The sequence below is a fragment of the Carcharodon carcharias genome, chromosome 13 (assembly GCF_017639515.1).
Source record: "Carcharodon carcharias isolate sCarCar2 chromosome 13, sCarCar2.pri, whole genome shotgun sequence".
In the NCBI taxonomy this organism is placed as follows: Eukaryota; Metazoa; Chordata; class Chondrichthyes; order Lamniformes; family Lamnidae; genus Carcharodon; species Carcharodon carcharias.
Genome location: NC_054479.1, coordinates 18094217 through 18112216, shown reverse-complemented (window position 1 = coordinate 18112216; position 18000 = coordinate 18094217). Strand labels below are relative to the sequence as shown.

Below are 18000 nucleotides of genomic sequence, written 5' to 3'. Positions count from 1 at the left end.
TATAATTACCTTAGGTTCATATCCTCGCTGCCTCATCAGCTTAGCCTCATGTTGAAGCATCTCTTCCTGTTCTCTCTGTGCAAGCCTTTCCTCATTTTCCACCTCCTGTTGGTGTTGCAACTCTTCCAACTCCTGTCTCCTCCGTTCTGCAACCTATGTTAAAAATAAGGAAAAATAGTTAGGAATAGCTGCATTTACCAGTCCTATGTTGTCCATTTGTTCATTATTTATTGATAGCATAAAAGGATATTTTGCAATGTTAGAGATTATAGCAAGATCTGAATTACAGTAGACCTGCAGGATTCCCTACTGTAATGTTACAGTACCAGGATTAATCATTGACTATACTTCAATTCCCTTTTCTCCTTTTTCTGAGCATGCTGGCCTTGATGGTGAGGGAGGGAGAGCAGTGGTGGGCGGGGATTGAAATTTAGCCTCAGAATTCTTCCTTTCTTTCTGCTTTGGAGGATGTCTTTGGCTTCTTCTCATTGTTCCATCAACTCATTGTGTGAAGAAACACAGGAGTGAGCCTACATTTTACTGCTACTTGTGGCACAGTGTGGTTTTCCCCTGCTGACTCACTGAAGCAAATTTAACACCAATTGGTGTCGTGGCTAAAATCAGCTAACATCATTGACCATATGAATAATCTTTGGTTACATGGCTATTCTCAATATCTCTGAGGAACAATGCATTATGCAGAGTACAGTGACCCACTTAAATATGCAACAATAAAAGAACATCCATTAGGACCATAGTCAGGTGATTAATGCCTGTATATCAATAGATTTATGGAACAAACCTGCGCTGTCAGCTCTTGCTTGCGAGCAGTTTTCACCTCCTCCTCTTCCTCCTTCTCTCGCTTTGCTGTTTCTTTCACTTCCTCTAGCTCCCGGATCAGCTCCTCGCGACGCTGAACAGATTCCTCTTGAGCGCGCCGGTTCATCTCAATCCTATCCAGGATTTGCCGCTGTCGGCCTACAAGTACCTAACAAGAAACGACCACATTAAATAATCTATTAAAGCAAATTGTGCTCAACAGGTGAGGGATGTGTGCTACTTTCCAGTTTAGGCTTTCAGGTCAGGTAACACCTCCTTTAATCCATTCCAACAATATACCTCAAGCCTAACATTATAAGAGCATCCCCCAAGTGCACAACCATAAAACCATAGAAAAGTTACAGCACAGAGAGGCCGTTCAGCCCATCATGTCTGCGCCAGCTGAAAAAGAAAAAAACTAGCTGCCCATTTTTAATCCCACCTCCAGCACCTGGTACATGGCCTTGCAGGTTACAGCATTTTAGCTGCAGTTCTAGGTGCCTTTTAAATGAGTTGAGACTTCTGCCTCCACCATTAAACCAGGCAGTGAATTACAAAGACCAACCACCCTCTGGGTGAAGTCATTTTTCCTCATGTCCCCTCTAATCCTTCTACCAATCGCCTTAAATCTGTGTCCCTTGGTAACTGGCCCCTCAGCTCAAAGGAAACAGGGCATCCCTGTCTACTCTATTTAGGCCGCTCATAATCTTGTACACTTCAATCAGATCACCCCTCAGCCTCCTCAGTTCCAAGGAAAACAACCCCAGCCTATCCAATCTCTCCTCATAGCTGCAATTTTCAAGCCCTGGCAACATTCTTGTAAATCTCCTCTGTATTCTCTCCAGAGCAATTATGTCCATCCTGTAATGTGGCGACCAGAAGTACACAAAATTCCAGCTGTGACCTAACCAGTGTTTCATACAGTTCCATCATTACATCTCTGCTTTTGTATTCTATACCTCATCTAATAAATGAAAGCATTCCATATGCTTTCTTTATCACCTTATCCACCTGTTCTGCCAGCTTCAGGGACATGTGGACATGCACACCAAGGTCTCTCACTTCCTCTACCCCTCCCAATATCCTCCCATTCATTCTGTTTGCCACCCACATTTAAGTCCAAATCATTAATATTTACAGCATACAGCAAGGGACCCAACACTGAACCCTGTGGAAAGCCGCTGGATACCACTTTCCATTCGCAAAAACATCCATCAACCATAACCCTTTGTTTCCTGTCGTTGAACCAATTTTGAATCCAACTTGCCACATTCCCCTGTATCCCATGGGCTTTTACTTTTCTGACCAGTCTGCCAGGTGGGACCTTGTCAAATGCCTTACTAAATCCATGTAAACAACATCCACTGCGCTACCTTCATCAATCTTCCTTGTTACTTCTTCAAAAAATTTGATTAAATTAGTAAAACACCACCTTTCCCTAACAAAACCATGCTGACTATCCCTGATTAATCCATTCCTTACCAATTGACAGTTTATCCTGTTTCTCAGAATTGATTCTAATAATTTGCCCATCACAGAAATCAGATTGACTGGCCTATAATTATTTGGTCTATCCCTTGCACCCTTTTTAAATAATGGTACAATGCTCGCAGATCTCCAATCCTCTGGTACCTCATCTATATCTAGTGAGGATTGGAAAATGATCCTCAGAGCATCCGCTATTTCTTCCCTGGCTCCCTTTAACAGCCTGGGATACAATCGATCCAGCCCTGGTGATTTATCCACCTTCAAGGTTGTCAGCCTTCCAGTACATCCTTTCTCACTATGCTAATTCTATCTAATTTTTCACACTTTTCCTTTTTAACTAGAATATCTGCTTCATCCCTCTCCTTAGTGAAGAGAGAGACAAAGTACTCATTGGGAACCCTGCCCACATCTTCCGCATCAGACCACAAGTTACCATGTCATCTCTGATCAGCCCTACCCTTTCCTTAGTTATCCTTTTACTCTTAATATACTGGTAAAGCATCTTTGGGTTTTCTTTGATTTTACCTGCCCATATTTTTTCATAACCTCTGTTTGCTTTCTTAATTACCTTTTTTACTTCACTCCTGTACTTTCTATACTCCTCTAGGCTTTCTAAAGTATTATGTTTTTTGTGACTGTCATAAGCTTTCTTTTTCTGCTTTATCTTACCTTGTATGCATCTAGATAACCAGGGGGTTCTAGGTTTGGAAGTACCGCCCTTTTCTTTGTGGGGATATGTACACACTGCCCGTAGAATCTCACTTTTGAATGCCTCCCACTAGTCTGTCACTGATTTCCCTTTCAAGTAGCTGTAACCAGTCCACTTTCGCCAGATCACCTCTCAGCTTCCTAAAATTTCTTTCCCCAATTTAAAACTTTTGCTCCTGTTCTATCTTTATCCTTTTCCATTATATTAAATCTAACTGTATTATGGTCTCCAAAATGGTCACCCAATGCTACTTTATCCACTTGCCGAGCTTCACTTCCTAGTATTAAATCTAAAATTGCGCTCCCTCTCGTTAGGTTTGTTACATGCTGGCTAAAAAAGTTCAAGAATTTTGTGACCTCTGTGCCTATTACACCATTCGTATCCCAGTTGATATTAGGGCAGTTGAAATTTCCAATTATTACTGCTCTATTGTTTTTACACTCAGAAATTTGCCTACATATTTGCTGTTCTATCTCCCTCTCACTACTTGGGAGTCTATAGCATACTTCTAGTAGTGTGAGTGCCCCTTTTTTATTTCTGAGCTCAACCCACATGGCCTGATTTGTTGATTCATTTAGTATTTCATCCCCCCTCACAGCTGTAATCGATTCTTTAAGCAATATTGCTACATTCTCACCTTTTTTTTTAGCCCCTTCTCTATCCTGCCTGAAAACCCTATATCCAGGGGTTTTGAGCTGCCGTTGTTGCCCCTCTTTAAGCTAGGTTTCCATTATAGCAATGATGTCACATTGCCATGTGCCTATCTGTGCCCTCAGCTCACCAGCTTTGTTTGCTATACTCCTTGCATTTAAATAAATACCTTTTAACATCGCCAAATTCCTGTGCTGTAAACCTTTTAACTTTTGCTTCTTCTGTCTGCCAGAGTCACCCACTAAATTTCTGTCTCCCATTCCTTGCTCATTTGGTATATTCTCCTATTTCCATATTTGCTAGCACGTAGCCTTAGAAGTAATCAGGGAGGTTACTACCTTTGAGGTCCTGCTTCCTAATCTCTTTCCTAACTCTCTGAACTTAACCTGCAGGACCTCATCCTTTTTTCTACCTATATCGTTGGTCCCAATGAGAATCACAACCTCTGGCTATGCACCCTCAACCTCCAGAATGGTCTGAAGCCACTCGGTGATATCCATGACCCTTGCACCATGGAGGAAACATACCATCCTGGAATCATGTCTGTGGCCATATAAGCACCTGAATGTTCCTGTATAGAATCCACGACCACTATTGCTCTCCTCTCTCCCTGCACAGCTGAGCCACCCACAGTGCTCTGGTCATGACTCTTGCCACTTTCTCCAGAGGAACCCTCTCCCTCATTGGTACTCAGAACTTACAAGTTCGATATTTTTTTCCATTTCTCAATTGATGAACTCTGAGTGACTTTACAGTTTAATACTATTTAGTCCCCTACAGACTCTGAGGCAGTTATGTCCTATCCTCATCTCACAACATCAGTAGAAGAGAATTGTGTCTGATCACTTTCAAACATCTACACTGTTTATTCAGGCATTCCAGCCATCTCCTGAAAAAGTAACTTGAAAAATTAGAAGAGTCCCTGAAGAATTTTGAGACAAACATGCCAATAAGAAACTACTTTTTTTAATTCTTTCATGGAAATGTTGGTGTTGCTAGCAAGGCCAGTATCTATTGCTCATCTTGAATTGTCCTTGAATGGAGTGGCTTGCTAGGCTATTTCAGAGGGCAGTTAAGAATCAACCACCTGCTGTGTGTCTGGAGATATCAATGGACAAATCAGATGGGCAGTCAAGTGGCAAATGGAATTCAACCCAGAGAATTGTGAGATGATGCATCTGGGGAGGTCAAACAAGACAAAGGAATACATGATAAATGAGAGGATACTGAGAGGTGTAAAGGAAGTGAGAGACCTTGGAGTGAATGTCCACAGATCCCAAGGTAGCAGGGTAGATCAACAAGGTGGTTAAGAAAGCATACAGAATCATTTCCTTTACCAGCCGAGGCATTAGATATAAGATCAGGGAGTTTATGCTGTATAACTATATAAAACATTAGGTAGGCTACAACTTGAGTTGTGTATGTAGTTCTGGTCACCTCATTACAGAAAAATGTACTAGAGAGGAGACAGAGGAGGTTTACGAGGATGTTGCCAGGACTGGAAAATTGCAGCCATGAGGAAAGATTGGATAGGCTGGGGTTGTTCTCCTTGGAACAGAGGGGGCTGAGGGGAGATTTGATTGAGATGTACAGAATTGTGAGGGGCCTGAATAGAGTGGATGGGATGGGCCTATTTAGCTTACAAAGAACAAAGAACAAAGAAAAGTACAGCACAGGAACAGGCCCTTCGGCCCTCCAAGCCTGCGCCGATCATATTGCCCGTCAACCAAAACATTTTGCACTTCTGGGGTCCGTATCCCTCTATTCCCATCCTATTCGTGTATTTGTCAAGCTGCCTCTTAAACACCACTATCGTACCTGCTTCCACCACCTCCTCTGGCAGCGAATTCCAGATACTCACTACCCTCTGCGTAAAAAACTTGCCCCACACATCTCCTTTATAGTTTTCTCCTCTCACCTAAACCTATATCCCCTAGTAATTGACTCTTCCACCCTGGGGAAAAAGCTTCTGACTATCTACTCTGTCCATGCCACTCATAATTTTGTAAACTTCTATCAATTCGCCCCTCAATCTCCGTCACTCTAGTGAGAACAATCCGAATTTCTCCAAAGTCTCCTCATAGCTAATAACCTCCAGACCAGGCAGCATCCTGGTAAACCTCCTCTGCACCCTCTCCAATGCCTCCATATCCTTCTGGTAATGTGGCGACCAGAATTGCACGCAATATTTCAAGTGTGGCCTAACCAAGGTTCTATACAGCTGCAGCATGACTTCCCAGCTTTTATACTCAATACCCCTGCCGATGAAGGCAAGCATGCCATATGCCTTCCTGACTACCTTATCCACCTGCGTTGCCACTTTCAGTGACCTGTGGACCTGTACACCCAGATCCCTCTGCCCGTCAATGCACTTAAGTGTTCTGCCATTTACTGTATAATTCCTGCCTGTATTAGACCTTCCAAAATGCATTGCCTCCCATTTGTCCGGATTAAACTCCATCTGCCATTTCTCTGCCCAAGTCTCCAACCGATCTATATCCCGTTGTATCCTTTGACAATCCTCTTCACTATCTGCAACTCCTCCAACCTTCGTGTCGTCTGCAAACTTACTAATTAGCCCAGTTACATTTTCCTCCAAATCATTTATGTATACTACAAACAGCAAAGGTCCCAGCACTGATCCCTGCGGAACTCCACTAGTCACAGCTCTCCATTCAGAAAAGCACCCTTCTACTGCTACCCTGTCTTCTATGACCAAGCCATCTTGCCAGCTCACCTCTGATCCCCTGCGACTTTACCTTCTGTACCAGTTTGCCATGAGGAACCTTGTCAAAGGCCTTACTGAAATCCATGTATATAACATCCACTGCCCTTCTATCATCGATCATCTTTAGCAGAAAGGTCAGTTACTAGGGGACATAGATTTAAAGTGATTGGTAGAAGAGGAAAGATTTGTCCACCCAGAGGGTGGTAGGGGTCTGGAACTCACTGCCTCAAAGGGTGGTAGAGGCAGAAAATCTCATCTTATTTAAAAGGTGTGCAGATGTGCACCTGAAGTGCCCTAAGCTGCAGGGCTACAGACCAAATGCTGGAAAGTGGAATTAGGTTGGATGGCTGGTTTTTTTCAGCCAGTGTAGACATAATGGGCTAAGGGGCCTCCTTCTGTGCCGTAAACTTTCTATGATTCTACAGACCAGGTAAGGATGACAGATTTCCTATGCTGAATCAGTTGGGATTTTACAGCAATCGATGACAGCTGTCATGATCCCCATTACTGAGACTAGCTTTATATTCCATATTTATTAATTGAATTTGAATTCCACCAGCTACCATAGTGGGATTTGAACCCATGTCCCCAGAGCATTAGTTCGGGCCTCTGGATTACTAGTCCAGTGACGTTACCACACCATTGTCTCCCCACAAAGAGACTTGTAGGAAGATTCTCAAGTAAGACCATATTGAAAGGATGTAGAAATGCCAGCGGAGCTATTCCTTTGATCTTTGTTAACACCTTCTAATTGTTCAATTAATGTAGAGCAAGCAGAGAAGTTGCTGTGGACTTTGTCTCAAGAGCCTGTCTTAGGCACTGAGAGATTCTTTGTCATTCTTTCCTACAGCTCCAAAGGGCCCCAGCACCCCAAGGTACCTGGAACAAGTGACTATTCTTCAAAGTCCATACAATGACAGTGGACAGTGAGCCCACAAGACTGCCTCCCTAAAGGGTAACTAGATAACAATCAGGGGTCATTGGTTTGTCAACTCCATAGGTTGGAGCTGAGAAAACCAAAGTAGTCAGCCAAGATTTTCATTATTAAATTGTCAAAAGCATTGCTGTCATCATTTTGACAGCCAAAGTATCAATGGAACTTATTTCATTGGAATGGAGAGAGTCAAGAGGAGCTCCAATGGAGGTGTCCAAAATTATGAACAATTTTGGAAAGATAAATCAGAAAAAACCTATTTCCATTGTGTGATAAGTCAATAACTAGAGAGTTTAAATTTAAAATAGTCATCAGAGGGTGATAAAATTATTTTTATACAGAGGGTTATTAGAAAGCGTAATGCCCTACCAGAAACAATAGTAGACATAGAATACACAATAGCTTTCTAAAGGAAAGTAGATTAATTTTTGAAAAATAACACCAAAAGGAAATTGGGAGAGGCTGCAAGAATGGAACAAGGTGGACACCTCATTTACATGAGATGAAACAGGCTTTTGTGTTGTAAGACAAATATTACTAGCTGGTATTTAAATTATTGGCCTACCCCCTGTCGATTATTTATGACACTTTATTCTTTACTTCAAAACAAACTTTCATCACTTGTTCTGGTTGCCCAAATGTTTTGGACCAATTCCTAGCTGAAAGCAAAGACAGACCACTTTCTCCAAGCCTGGCAAAAGCTACTCCTAAACAAGGTTCTGGGAAGGATACACTGCTTAGGTTATTTGCTTCCTTGCTCTCTATGGCTAGATTTACTCACCTTCTATTGACAGTAAGCCAAGCATAATAACATACAGTGTGGGGAATTATAGGTGCACATCACGTCTCATCAATTGCACTGAAGCATCGATCAAAAGACTCCTAGTAAACTAGCTAGCACTGGAGATTTATTCTGGAGAGTTCAATGTTTGTAAAGAAAATGTTTAATTCACATTCATAGATGCAAGGTACATAAAAACCAATACTGCATTTGTGAGGCTGCCTGAATCTACTCTAAGACAAAATATCTACATAGCTAACAATCTGACATTTTCAAATAATTAATCTTTGTAAAATTAAACAAGGAATGTGACCCCCATACCTCCTGCATTAAGCGTATTCTTGCTTGTCTCTCTCTCTCCCACTCTTCTTCTTGTTTCTGCCACATACGTTGGGCCTCCTCCCTGGAATCAGAGGGATTTATTTTCAAACTTAAAAGCCCATTTGTGCATTCTATAATTTAAGTACATCATTACGTTCTCTGGCTGCACTCACGTATTGTTACTGTGAAGTGTTGCATTGAATATTGAGAAGATAACATCTTAAAAGGATGTAACAATTTTAAAATAATAATCCTTCCCGAATAGCCTACAATTTATTCCCAGGACTCAAATGCAGCAAGTTACATTCTATTTATAAAGCTTGTAGGCTCTCAACAGAAAAAACAAATTATGTTATTTGTACTTCAGGAATGTTCCTTTCCTAATTTATGTTGTGATATCATAGTCATGGAAACACGGATTTTATTTCTAATTAGATTTCTCCTTCCATTGAGTAGGAGAACAGAACCATACTGATTTCATGAGATTTAAATAGAACACAGATTTTGATTTAGAGGGATACTCTAAGATAAGGCACTTCAATGTCCATTAAATATATTGGAACAGGAATTCTTACTTAAAATCACACGTTATTCAGAGCTCTGGCTCCTGAATAACTTTCACTGCTATTCCAACTCTAGAGGTAGAAGAAAGATATCTTGCTTTCACCATAAAGCAATTTGTGCTGCTGGTGAAAAGGCAATGGGGTGGAACAAATGGGAAACGAATGCTCCGAGTCAAGATTAAGTAAAGACTCGATATTTCAATAGCTCACTGGGAAAAGCAGCAGAAAGTGCATCTGAATGGGACACAAATTACAATTAAAAGTCCACTTATGAGTATTTTGCTAGCAAATAACTATAATGGGGAGCCAAAGCATGGAGCATTTGTTTGCAAGAAACCACCAACATCTGATGAAACTATTCAACAGATATAATGCTTATCAGCATATAGAAGATCAAACTGATTTATGCTCCTGTGAAAAGGAGAGAAGAACAGAATCATGTCTTCATCCTTTTCCATCCAGTACAATTGTTTGCCAACTAAATAAATGGAGCATTATCTGCATAAATGATCACAGCCAGACCTGAATATACTGTCCAGTTCGGCCTCACGCTCTCTCTCCAACTGCAGCTGCTCCTCAATTACTTTCTTCATCCATGTTGCATCTGCCCTGGCCTGTTCACGCCTTGCTGACTGTAGGTGTTGGTCTGCCTCTTCTTTTTCAATCAGGGATGCAAGAAATTGACGATCCATCTCCTGCAAATTGAAAAAAAGATACAAATCAAAGAGCTGCACAATTCAAACTGTACTAAAATCATACAAAAGGTGGTCAGGGTACTTCCATAAAGAATGCTTAAATGAACATCTAAATAAGTCATTGGTGACGGAATGACTTTAGCAGTTAGATCAAAAATACACAGCATTTTGCAACCATTTCCAAGAATAAGTGCTCTCACTGCTAATCCAGACTGCCATTTGAAACAGGGTAGGAATGTGAAGATTGTTCCCCTACCCACCTGCTGCCTGGCCTTTTTTTCCCCCACGGGAGGTCTGTCAACTCATGATAGATGACAATCGCCTCTTGATCAGCCAGCAACTTTCCAATTGATTTGAAGCTGTACCTTGGTGAATTAGTAAGGTGTATGAACAACCCTGCTTAAAAAAATCATAAAGGCTGGCACTTTGCATTTGCTCCAACGTGTTACACCACGGAATGGCAGGTGGCAGGTCAACAATCAAATTCTCAGGATGAGGTCTCCATGCCAGCTATGCCATCAGTCTGATATTAGTAAAGGTAATGTACTCTGCCACTGGGAGGAATAGTCACTCTGACTGCTCTCAGCCATGTTAAATGGTTAGTTACAATGACAAGCCATACATTCGCCTCCCTGCCCTTCTCATTAACAGCAGAGCAAACGACAATCAAAGATGATAAATCATACTTTGAAAGTATAGAAACAAGATAAAGCAACTCACACATTTCACTAATAATTCCCCCTGTATGGCACTGTTAGACAATTGATGGAATAAACTGCTCCTTATTAGCAGTCTATTTTTATTTAACTTCATGTCGCATCATCTTGCATTACTCAGAGCTCTTTCTGAATCTGCTTTGTGCATCTCCTCACAGTGCTAAATCCACCGAGTGTTAAGTTAATTGTTCTTTAGTTGGTGCTTTACTTGGTCTTTTTGTTGAAACTCAAACTTTCAAGTAAGTATTTTGTTTCTCTTGTCATTTTCTCTGAGCAAGAAGTGTCAAGCTATTTAACAACAGTGCACATCACACCTAAACCTGAACCTATCCTCGCCTATAGGTATAAGACTATTAATGAAACGTTTGAACTTTGCTGCAGCAGAGGAACCCTTACCAGCTCTTCCTGAATCTGCTGCGCACGTCTTCTCATCTGCGTCTTGTACTGACGATTCAGTATCCGGCTGCAAAGAGGAAGAGAAGCGGCGTTAGCATGTGAAGTGCATTCTGTCAAGAGAAGTAAGCCAAAGTTTGAGAGTTCATTCATTAAAGCAAAAAAGAAACAGTGAAGTTATCAGTTGAAAAAGCCTACGTCACAGTCCATTGTGACACAAGCTGGTAAGGTACCTTCAGGGAACTGGGAGAAGCCGGACCTGTGTGAGAACACCTCTACACAGCCAGGGATAAATATAGGGCAAGGCTCGGTGCCTTCACTGCCTTCAGGGAGCTGGGAGAAGACGGGCCTGCATGAGAGCACCTCTACATGGCAGTGGATAAATAGGGAGCGAGGTTTGGGGCCTTCACTGCCTTCAGGGAGCTGGGGAGAAGCCAGATTTGTGTGACAGCACCTGGAGTTGGCAGCAGATAAACAGAGGGCAAGGCTTGGGGCCTTCACTGCCTTCAGGGAGCTAAAGAAACCGGAACTTCATGACAGCACCTCTACTCGGCAGCTAGCTGAGCTTGGGGGGAAAAAAAATCAAACAGTGACATCACAGGAAAACTGTAAGATCATTGGTAAAATAAAGTTAGTAAAAACAGAAAATGCTGGAAAAACTCAGGTCTGGCAGAATCTGTGGAGAGAGAAGCAGAGTCAACGCTAAGAGTCTGTATGACTCTTTTTAAGATAAGTAAACCAAAGTAAAATAAAGTTAACGTAAGTAAAGGCATGGCAGGGCAGCTCAGTCATTTGGAATACACGTCCTGTTATGTGGGAAGTTGTGGACACTACCAGTGATCTAGACGACCACATGTGTAGGAGATATCACCAGCTCCAGAAACTTGAGCTTCGGGTTTTGGAGCCTGAGCGGCAGCATGAGTCACTCTAGCACATCTGAGAGGCTGACAGCTATATGGATAGCATGTTCAGAGAGGTGGTCATATTGCAGGCTAGGAGCATGGAGGTAGAGAGGGAATGGGTGACTGCCAGGGAGTCCAAGAGAACCAGGCAGATACTGCAGGAGTCCCCAGAGGTCCCGCTCGCAAAATTGGGTTTCTGTTTTGGATGCTGGTTCCTTGGAGGAGTGCAGTTAGAATCATGTTTGTGGCATCATGGGTGGCTTGGCTGTGCAGGAAGGGAGCAAAAAGAGGGGAAGAGCAGTAGTGATAGGAGATTCATTAGTTAGAGGAACAGACAGGTGCTTCTATGGTCGCAGACATGATTCCAGGATGGTATGTTGCCTCCCTGGTGCCAGGGTCATGGATATCACTGACCAGCTACAGAGCATTCTGGAGGGTGCGGGGCACAGCCAGAAGTCATGGTCCACATTGGTACCAACAATATAGATAGAAAAAGGAATGAGGTTCTGTAGGCTGAGTTTAGCAAGTTAGCAAAGAGATTAGCAAGCAGGGCCTCAAAGGTAGTAATCTCTGGATTACTCCCAAAGCCACGTGCTAGTAAGTATAGAAATAGGAGAATACACCAGATGAATGCATGACTGGAGAGATCGTGCAGGAGAGAAGGCTTCAGATTTCTGGGGCATTGGGACCGGTACTGGGGAAGGTGGAATCTGTACAAGCTGGACATCTACACCTGAACAGGACCAGGACAAAAGTCTTGCAGAGAGATTTGCTAATGTTGTTGGGGGGTGTTTAAACTAGATTGGCAGGGTGATGGGAACCTGAGTGCAGAGTCAGATAAGACAAATTCAGAGCAGGGAACGGGAGACAAAAAATTAGCAAGTGACTCCGCAAGACCGAAGAAGCAAAGGTTAAAAAGACTACAGCACAGGAATTTGTCAATGTTAAATGGTATATAACAAATAAACTGACGAGTTGAGGGCACAGGTAGACACATAGCAGTATGACATTATTGGCTTAAAGAGGGTCAAAATTAGCAGTTCAACATCCCTGGATATAGGGGGTTCAGGCAGGATAGAGAGGGGGCTAAAAAAAAAGGTGCGAGTGTAGTATTATTGTTTAAAGAATCAATTGCAGCTGTGAGTAGGGATGATATACTAAATGAGTCATCAAACAAGGCCATATGGGATGAGCTCAGAAATAAAAAAAGGGACACCCGCACTACTAGAAGTATGCTATAGACCCCCAAATAGTGAGAGGGAGATAGAAGAGCAAATATGTAGGCAAATTTCTGAGTGTAAAAACAATAGGGCAGTAATAGTTGGGGACTTCAACTACCCTAATATCAACTGGGATGCGAACAGTACGAAGGGAACAAAGTTTCTGAACTGCAATCAAGAGAACTTTTTTAACCAGTACGTAACAAGCCCAATGACAGGGAGTGCAATTCTAGATTTAGTCTTAGGAAATGAAGCTGGGCAAGTGGATGAAGTAGCAGTGGGTGACCATTTTGAAGATAGTGACCATAATACAGGTTAGATTTAGCATAATTATGGAAAAGGATAAAGATAGAACAGGAGTAAAAGTTCCAAATTGGGGAAATATAAATTTTACAAAGCTGGCAAAGCTTTTCAAAGCTGGTGAACTGGTTACAGCCACTTGAAGGGAAATCAATGACAAACTAGGGGGAGGCATTCAAAAGTGAGATTCTACAGCACAGTGTGTACATGTCCTCACAAAAAAAAGTGATACTGCCAATACAGAGCCCCCAGGATATCTAGAATATACAGGGTAAGATAAAGCAGAAAAAGAAAGCTTATGACAGTCACAAAAAAAATCAATACATTAGAAAGCCTAGAGAAGTATAGAAAATACAGGGGTGAAGTAAAAAATGAAATCAAGAAAGCAAAGAGAAGATATGAAAAAATATTGCCAGACAAAATCAAGGAGAACCCAAAGATGTTTTATCAATACATTAAGAGCAACAGAGTAACCAAGGAAAGGTAGGGCCTATCAGGGGTGTACTTATGCATTGATGCAGAAGATGTGGGCAGGGTTCTTAATGAGTATTTTATCTCTGTCTTCACAAAGGAGGGGGATGATGCAGACATTCTAGTTAATGAGGAGGAGTGTTAAATATTAGGTAAAATAAGCACAACAAGAAGGAAGTACCAGAGAGCTGACATCTTTGAAGGTGGATAAATCACCAGGGCTGGATCGATTGTATCCCAGGCTGTTAAAGGAAGCCAGGGAGGAAATAGCGGATGCTCTGAGGATCATTTTCCAATCCTCACTAGATACAGGCGAGATACCATAGGATTGGACATCTACAAATATTGTATCATTGTTTAAAAATGATGCGAGGAATAGGCCAAATAATTATAGACCAGACTGTCAGACTTTTAGAATCAATTCTGAGAGCCAGGATAAACTGTCACTTAGAAAGGCATGGATCAATCAGGGAAAGTCAGCATGGTTTTGTTTAGGGAAAGTCGTGTCTTACTAACTTAACTGAATTTTTGAGGAAGCAACAAGGAGGATTGATGAGGGTAGTGCATGGATGTGGGCTACATGGATTTTAGTAAGGTATATGACAAGATGCCACATGGCAGACTGGTCAGAAAAGTAAAAGACCATGGGATACAGGAGAAGTGGTGGGTTGGTTCCAAATTTGGCTCAGTGACAGGAAACAAGTGTAATGATTGACTGATGTTTTAGCGAATGGAAAGTGGCTTCCAGTGGCATTCCACAGGGGTCAGTGTTGGGTCCCTTGCTGTTCATGTTATATATTAATGATTTAGACTTAAATATGGGTGGCATGATTGGGAAATTTGTAGATGACACAAAAATCAGCATGTAGTTGATAGAGTAGAGGATAGCTGTGGCCTTTAGAATGATATCAATGGTTTGGCTGAGTGGGTGGAAAAGTGGCAAATGGAATTCAATCTGAACAAGTGTGGGGAGGTAAAACAAAGCAAGGGAATACTCAATTAACAGGAGGATATTGAAAGGGATAGAGGAAGGGAGGAACCTTGGGAGTGCATGTCCATAGGTCCTTAAGGTGGCAGGACAGTTAGACAAGGTGGTAGAGGTGGCATGTGGAATGCTTTCCATTATTGCATGAGGTATAGAATACAAAAGCAGGGATGCAATGCTGAACTGTATAAAACGCTGGTTAGGCCACAGCTAGGGTTTTGTATATGGTTCTGATCACCACATTACAGGAAGGACATATTGCTCTGGAGAGAATACAGAAGAGATTTACAAGAATGTTACCAGGGCTGGAAAATTGCAGCTATGATGAAAGATTGGGTAGGCTAGGATTGTTTTCCTTAGAACAGAGGAGGCTGAGGGGTGACTTCACTGAGGTATAAAAAATTATAAGGGGCCTAGATAGAGTAGATAGCCTCACGGAGAGGTTAATTACCAGGGGGCACAGACTTAAGGTGATTGGTGAAAGGATTAGAGGGGGGTATTAGGAAAAACTTTTTTCACCCAGAGGGCGGTAGATGTCTGGAATTCACTGCCCAGGTTGGTAGAAACCCTTAACTCATTTAAAACGTACTTCAATCTGCACCTGAAGTGCTGTAACCTGCAGGCTGCAGACTGGGTGCTGGAAGGTGCGATTAGAATGGGCGGCTAGATTTTTCAGCCGGCGCAGACACGATGGGCTGAATGGGCCATAGCTTTTCTATGGCTCCATGGATTCAAGTCTCCCCCATCTCTTAAAACAGTGATGCCCTCCACTATTTATTACAAATCCTAACTTGAGGAAGCCTTGGAAAGGACAACTTGAGAAGTTTCAAGAGGCTGCTTCAGAGCGGCATATACAAAGGAATCATAATATAATCTATTAACTCAGTCAGAAAAAGGATAGAGAGAGAGAGAGATGAGGAGACACCCAAAATGGAGAAGAAAATGACTGACAAATGGATTAAAGAAAGCTGCACAAAACAGATGTTTTTTAAAATGGTACAGTGCACTTTCGGCTTGTAAACCACAATGCCAATTACAACAATTTACTCAAACTTGAAGCCAGAATAGTTACTATGAACCTATTACCATCCAATTCTTTTTACAATGACTGTTGCATCTATTTTATGAAATATTGATTATGTTACTTATTAGGAGCCCACTCATTCAAGTAATGCAGAAAATGAAAATCACAATGGTGCAGTATAGTACTGAAGGAACTTTTAAGTGGGCTTAAGAAACAGAGCGAGAGAGTGAATACTGTTTAAACATGGTGTATTAGGAAAAATTTCAAGAAACCAGAATAAGGATTGGCATTATCAGGTTAATGTGACTGGTGAGGCAGAACTGGATAAAAGATTATTAGGAGTAGGTGCGGATAGGGCAGTAACATGGAATGTTGTTACTCCAGTACAAGGCTGTGCTGGAAAGCCCCACTTTCCCTACTCTGGCTGCTCCATCATAAGGAAGCAAGTCATGATTTGTAAATAAAAAGTGTATTTCATCAACTCTCCTCAAAAATCGTTGTACCCACTTCAAGTGGTCTTGGAGCAAATGATCTGTCCCACGTACAAGGGGGTTGGGGTGGGGAGATGATAGTGGTGGAAAGTGTAAAAGGGAATAGATCTTTAAAAATTACTGCGAAATCTCAACAAAAATCTATGATAAGTAACAAGCCAACTAATGGATGGCAATCTTGCTTCAGTACGCACCCCAGCTCAGATTTCTTTCTTCGCAACTCCAACTGTTTCCTTTCCTCTTCCAGCTCCTCCAGCTCCCATCGCTGTTTCAACAATTTCTCCTGTTCTGCCTTGAGATTCTTGGCCTGAAGAATAGCAGACCTCGATTAAATCAGATCCTCACCCATTAGCAATGCTCATGCCCATTGATCATGGTAAACAATTTTTAGCGCAACCTTCTCTTCACAAAAAGGCTTGAATCACAAAACCCACATTTCTCTCTTAATGTAAAGGACTACATAATGCAATAGGACTGGAATTTATACCCTTGAGCCAAAGAGATTACCATGGGCTACCAAAATGCAACAGGAATTATACTAGAGGTAAAACCTCTCAAAGACAGATCAGACTGAAAGAGAAAACTAGAGATGACCCACAAATACAAAAGAAAAAAACATTTTTTGATTTATCTCCCTTTCTTTTTAGAAGGTACCAATGACTGCTTGACTAAGTTTTCTCACACACTGTCAACCTTCAGGAGACACAGAACACATCCAGGAACTTTAGACCAGTCAACTTAATATTGGCAGTAGAAGAAATAATGGAATCCCTAATAAAGGAGAAAAACATCTAGAAACCAAATAAAATAATGAATAGTCAACATTGATTTCAAAGGTTGCTTGGCCAACCTCATTGAATTCTTTGAAGATCTAACAGAGATAATAGACAAGGATAATGCAGTCGGTGTAATCTACCTAAACTTCCAAAAGATCTTGGATAAGGCACCACATAACATGCAAATGCATTAGGTTAGAGCATGCAGAGTTGGGGGACAAGTAGCAGAATGGATAGCTGTTAGCTGCAAGACCAGAAAGTAGGGAGTAGGGATGATCAACGCTGGGAACATTATTGTTCCCACTTTATTCAAACACACAATTTCTACATTTGCAGACAACACAAATTGGAAGAGACAGTCAACACTGGGGAAGAGCACAACAAATTACAACAGAACAAGACATTAATAAACCTGCAGAATGGGCATGTGAAATTCAATATAGATAAGTGTGAGGTATTACATTTTTCCAAGAAAAATAAAGTGATCATATATTACTTGAAAAATAAGAATCTAAATCAGCAGAGAGCAAAGTAATCTGGGAGTACAAATATATAAATCACTGAAAGTTGTGCTGCAGTTCAGTAAGGCAACAACAAAGTAAAGCAAGTCCCAGAGTTTATTTCTAAAGGGATAGAATTTAAGAGCAGAGAATTTATGTTAAACATGTATTGAACATTAGTTACACCACACCTGGGGTAGCATGTTGCCTGGTCACTATTATATAAAATGAACATAATGACAACAGAGAGGGTGCAAAAAAGATTTACAAGGATGATACTAGAAGTGCCAGGTTATACCTAACAGGAAAGGATGAACAGCCTGGTCTCTTTACTCCTGAAAAGGCTGAAGGATGACCTAATAGAGGTTTTTAAAATTATGAATGATTTTGATAGAGTTGACTCAAAGTGTTTGCGCTTGTGGGGAACAGCAATACTAGGAACCATCAATATATGCTGGTCACCAAGAAATCCAATAGCGAATTCAGAAGAAGCTTCTTCACTTGGTGTGGTAAGAGTGTGGAACTCGCAATCA

General features: G+C 41.5%; 1 protein-coding gene across 3 annotated transcripts in view; it reads right to left on the bottom strand.

Annotated features, from left to right (window-relative positions):
* LOC121286330 (trichoplein, keratin filament binding) overlaps nucleotides 1–18000 on the bottom strand; it is a 32558-nt gene that overhangs the window by 3476 nt on the left and 11082 nt on the right. For all 3 annotated transcript variants that reach the window (XM_041203413.1, XM_041203412.1, XM_041203414.1), the window contains exons 7-12: nucleotides 16386–16498; nucleotides 10802–10868; nucleotides 9517–9689; nucleotides 8432–8513; nucleotides 803–988; nucleotides 10–153 (exon numbers count right to left, since the gene is read on the bottom strand). In XM_041203413.1, coding sequence (XP_041059347.1) covers nucleotides 10–153; nucleotides 803–988; nucleotides 8432–8513; nucleotides 9517–9689; nucleotides 10802–10868; nucleotides 16386–16498 — 765 coding nt within the window. The remainder of the gene's footprint in view (nucleotides 1–9; nucleotides 154–802; nucleotides 989–8431; nucleotides 8514–9516; nucleotides 9690–10801; nucleotides 10869–16385; nucleotides 16499–18000) is intronic.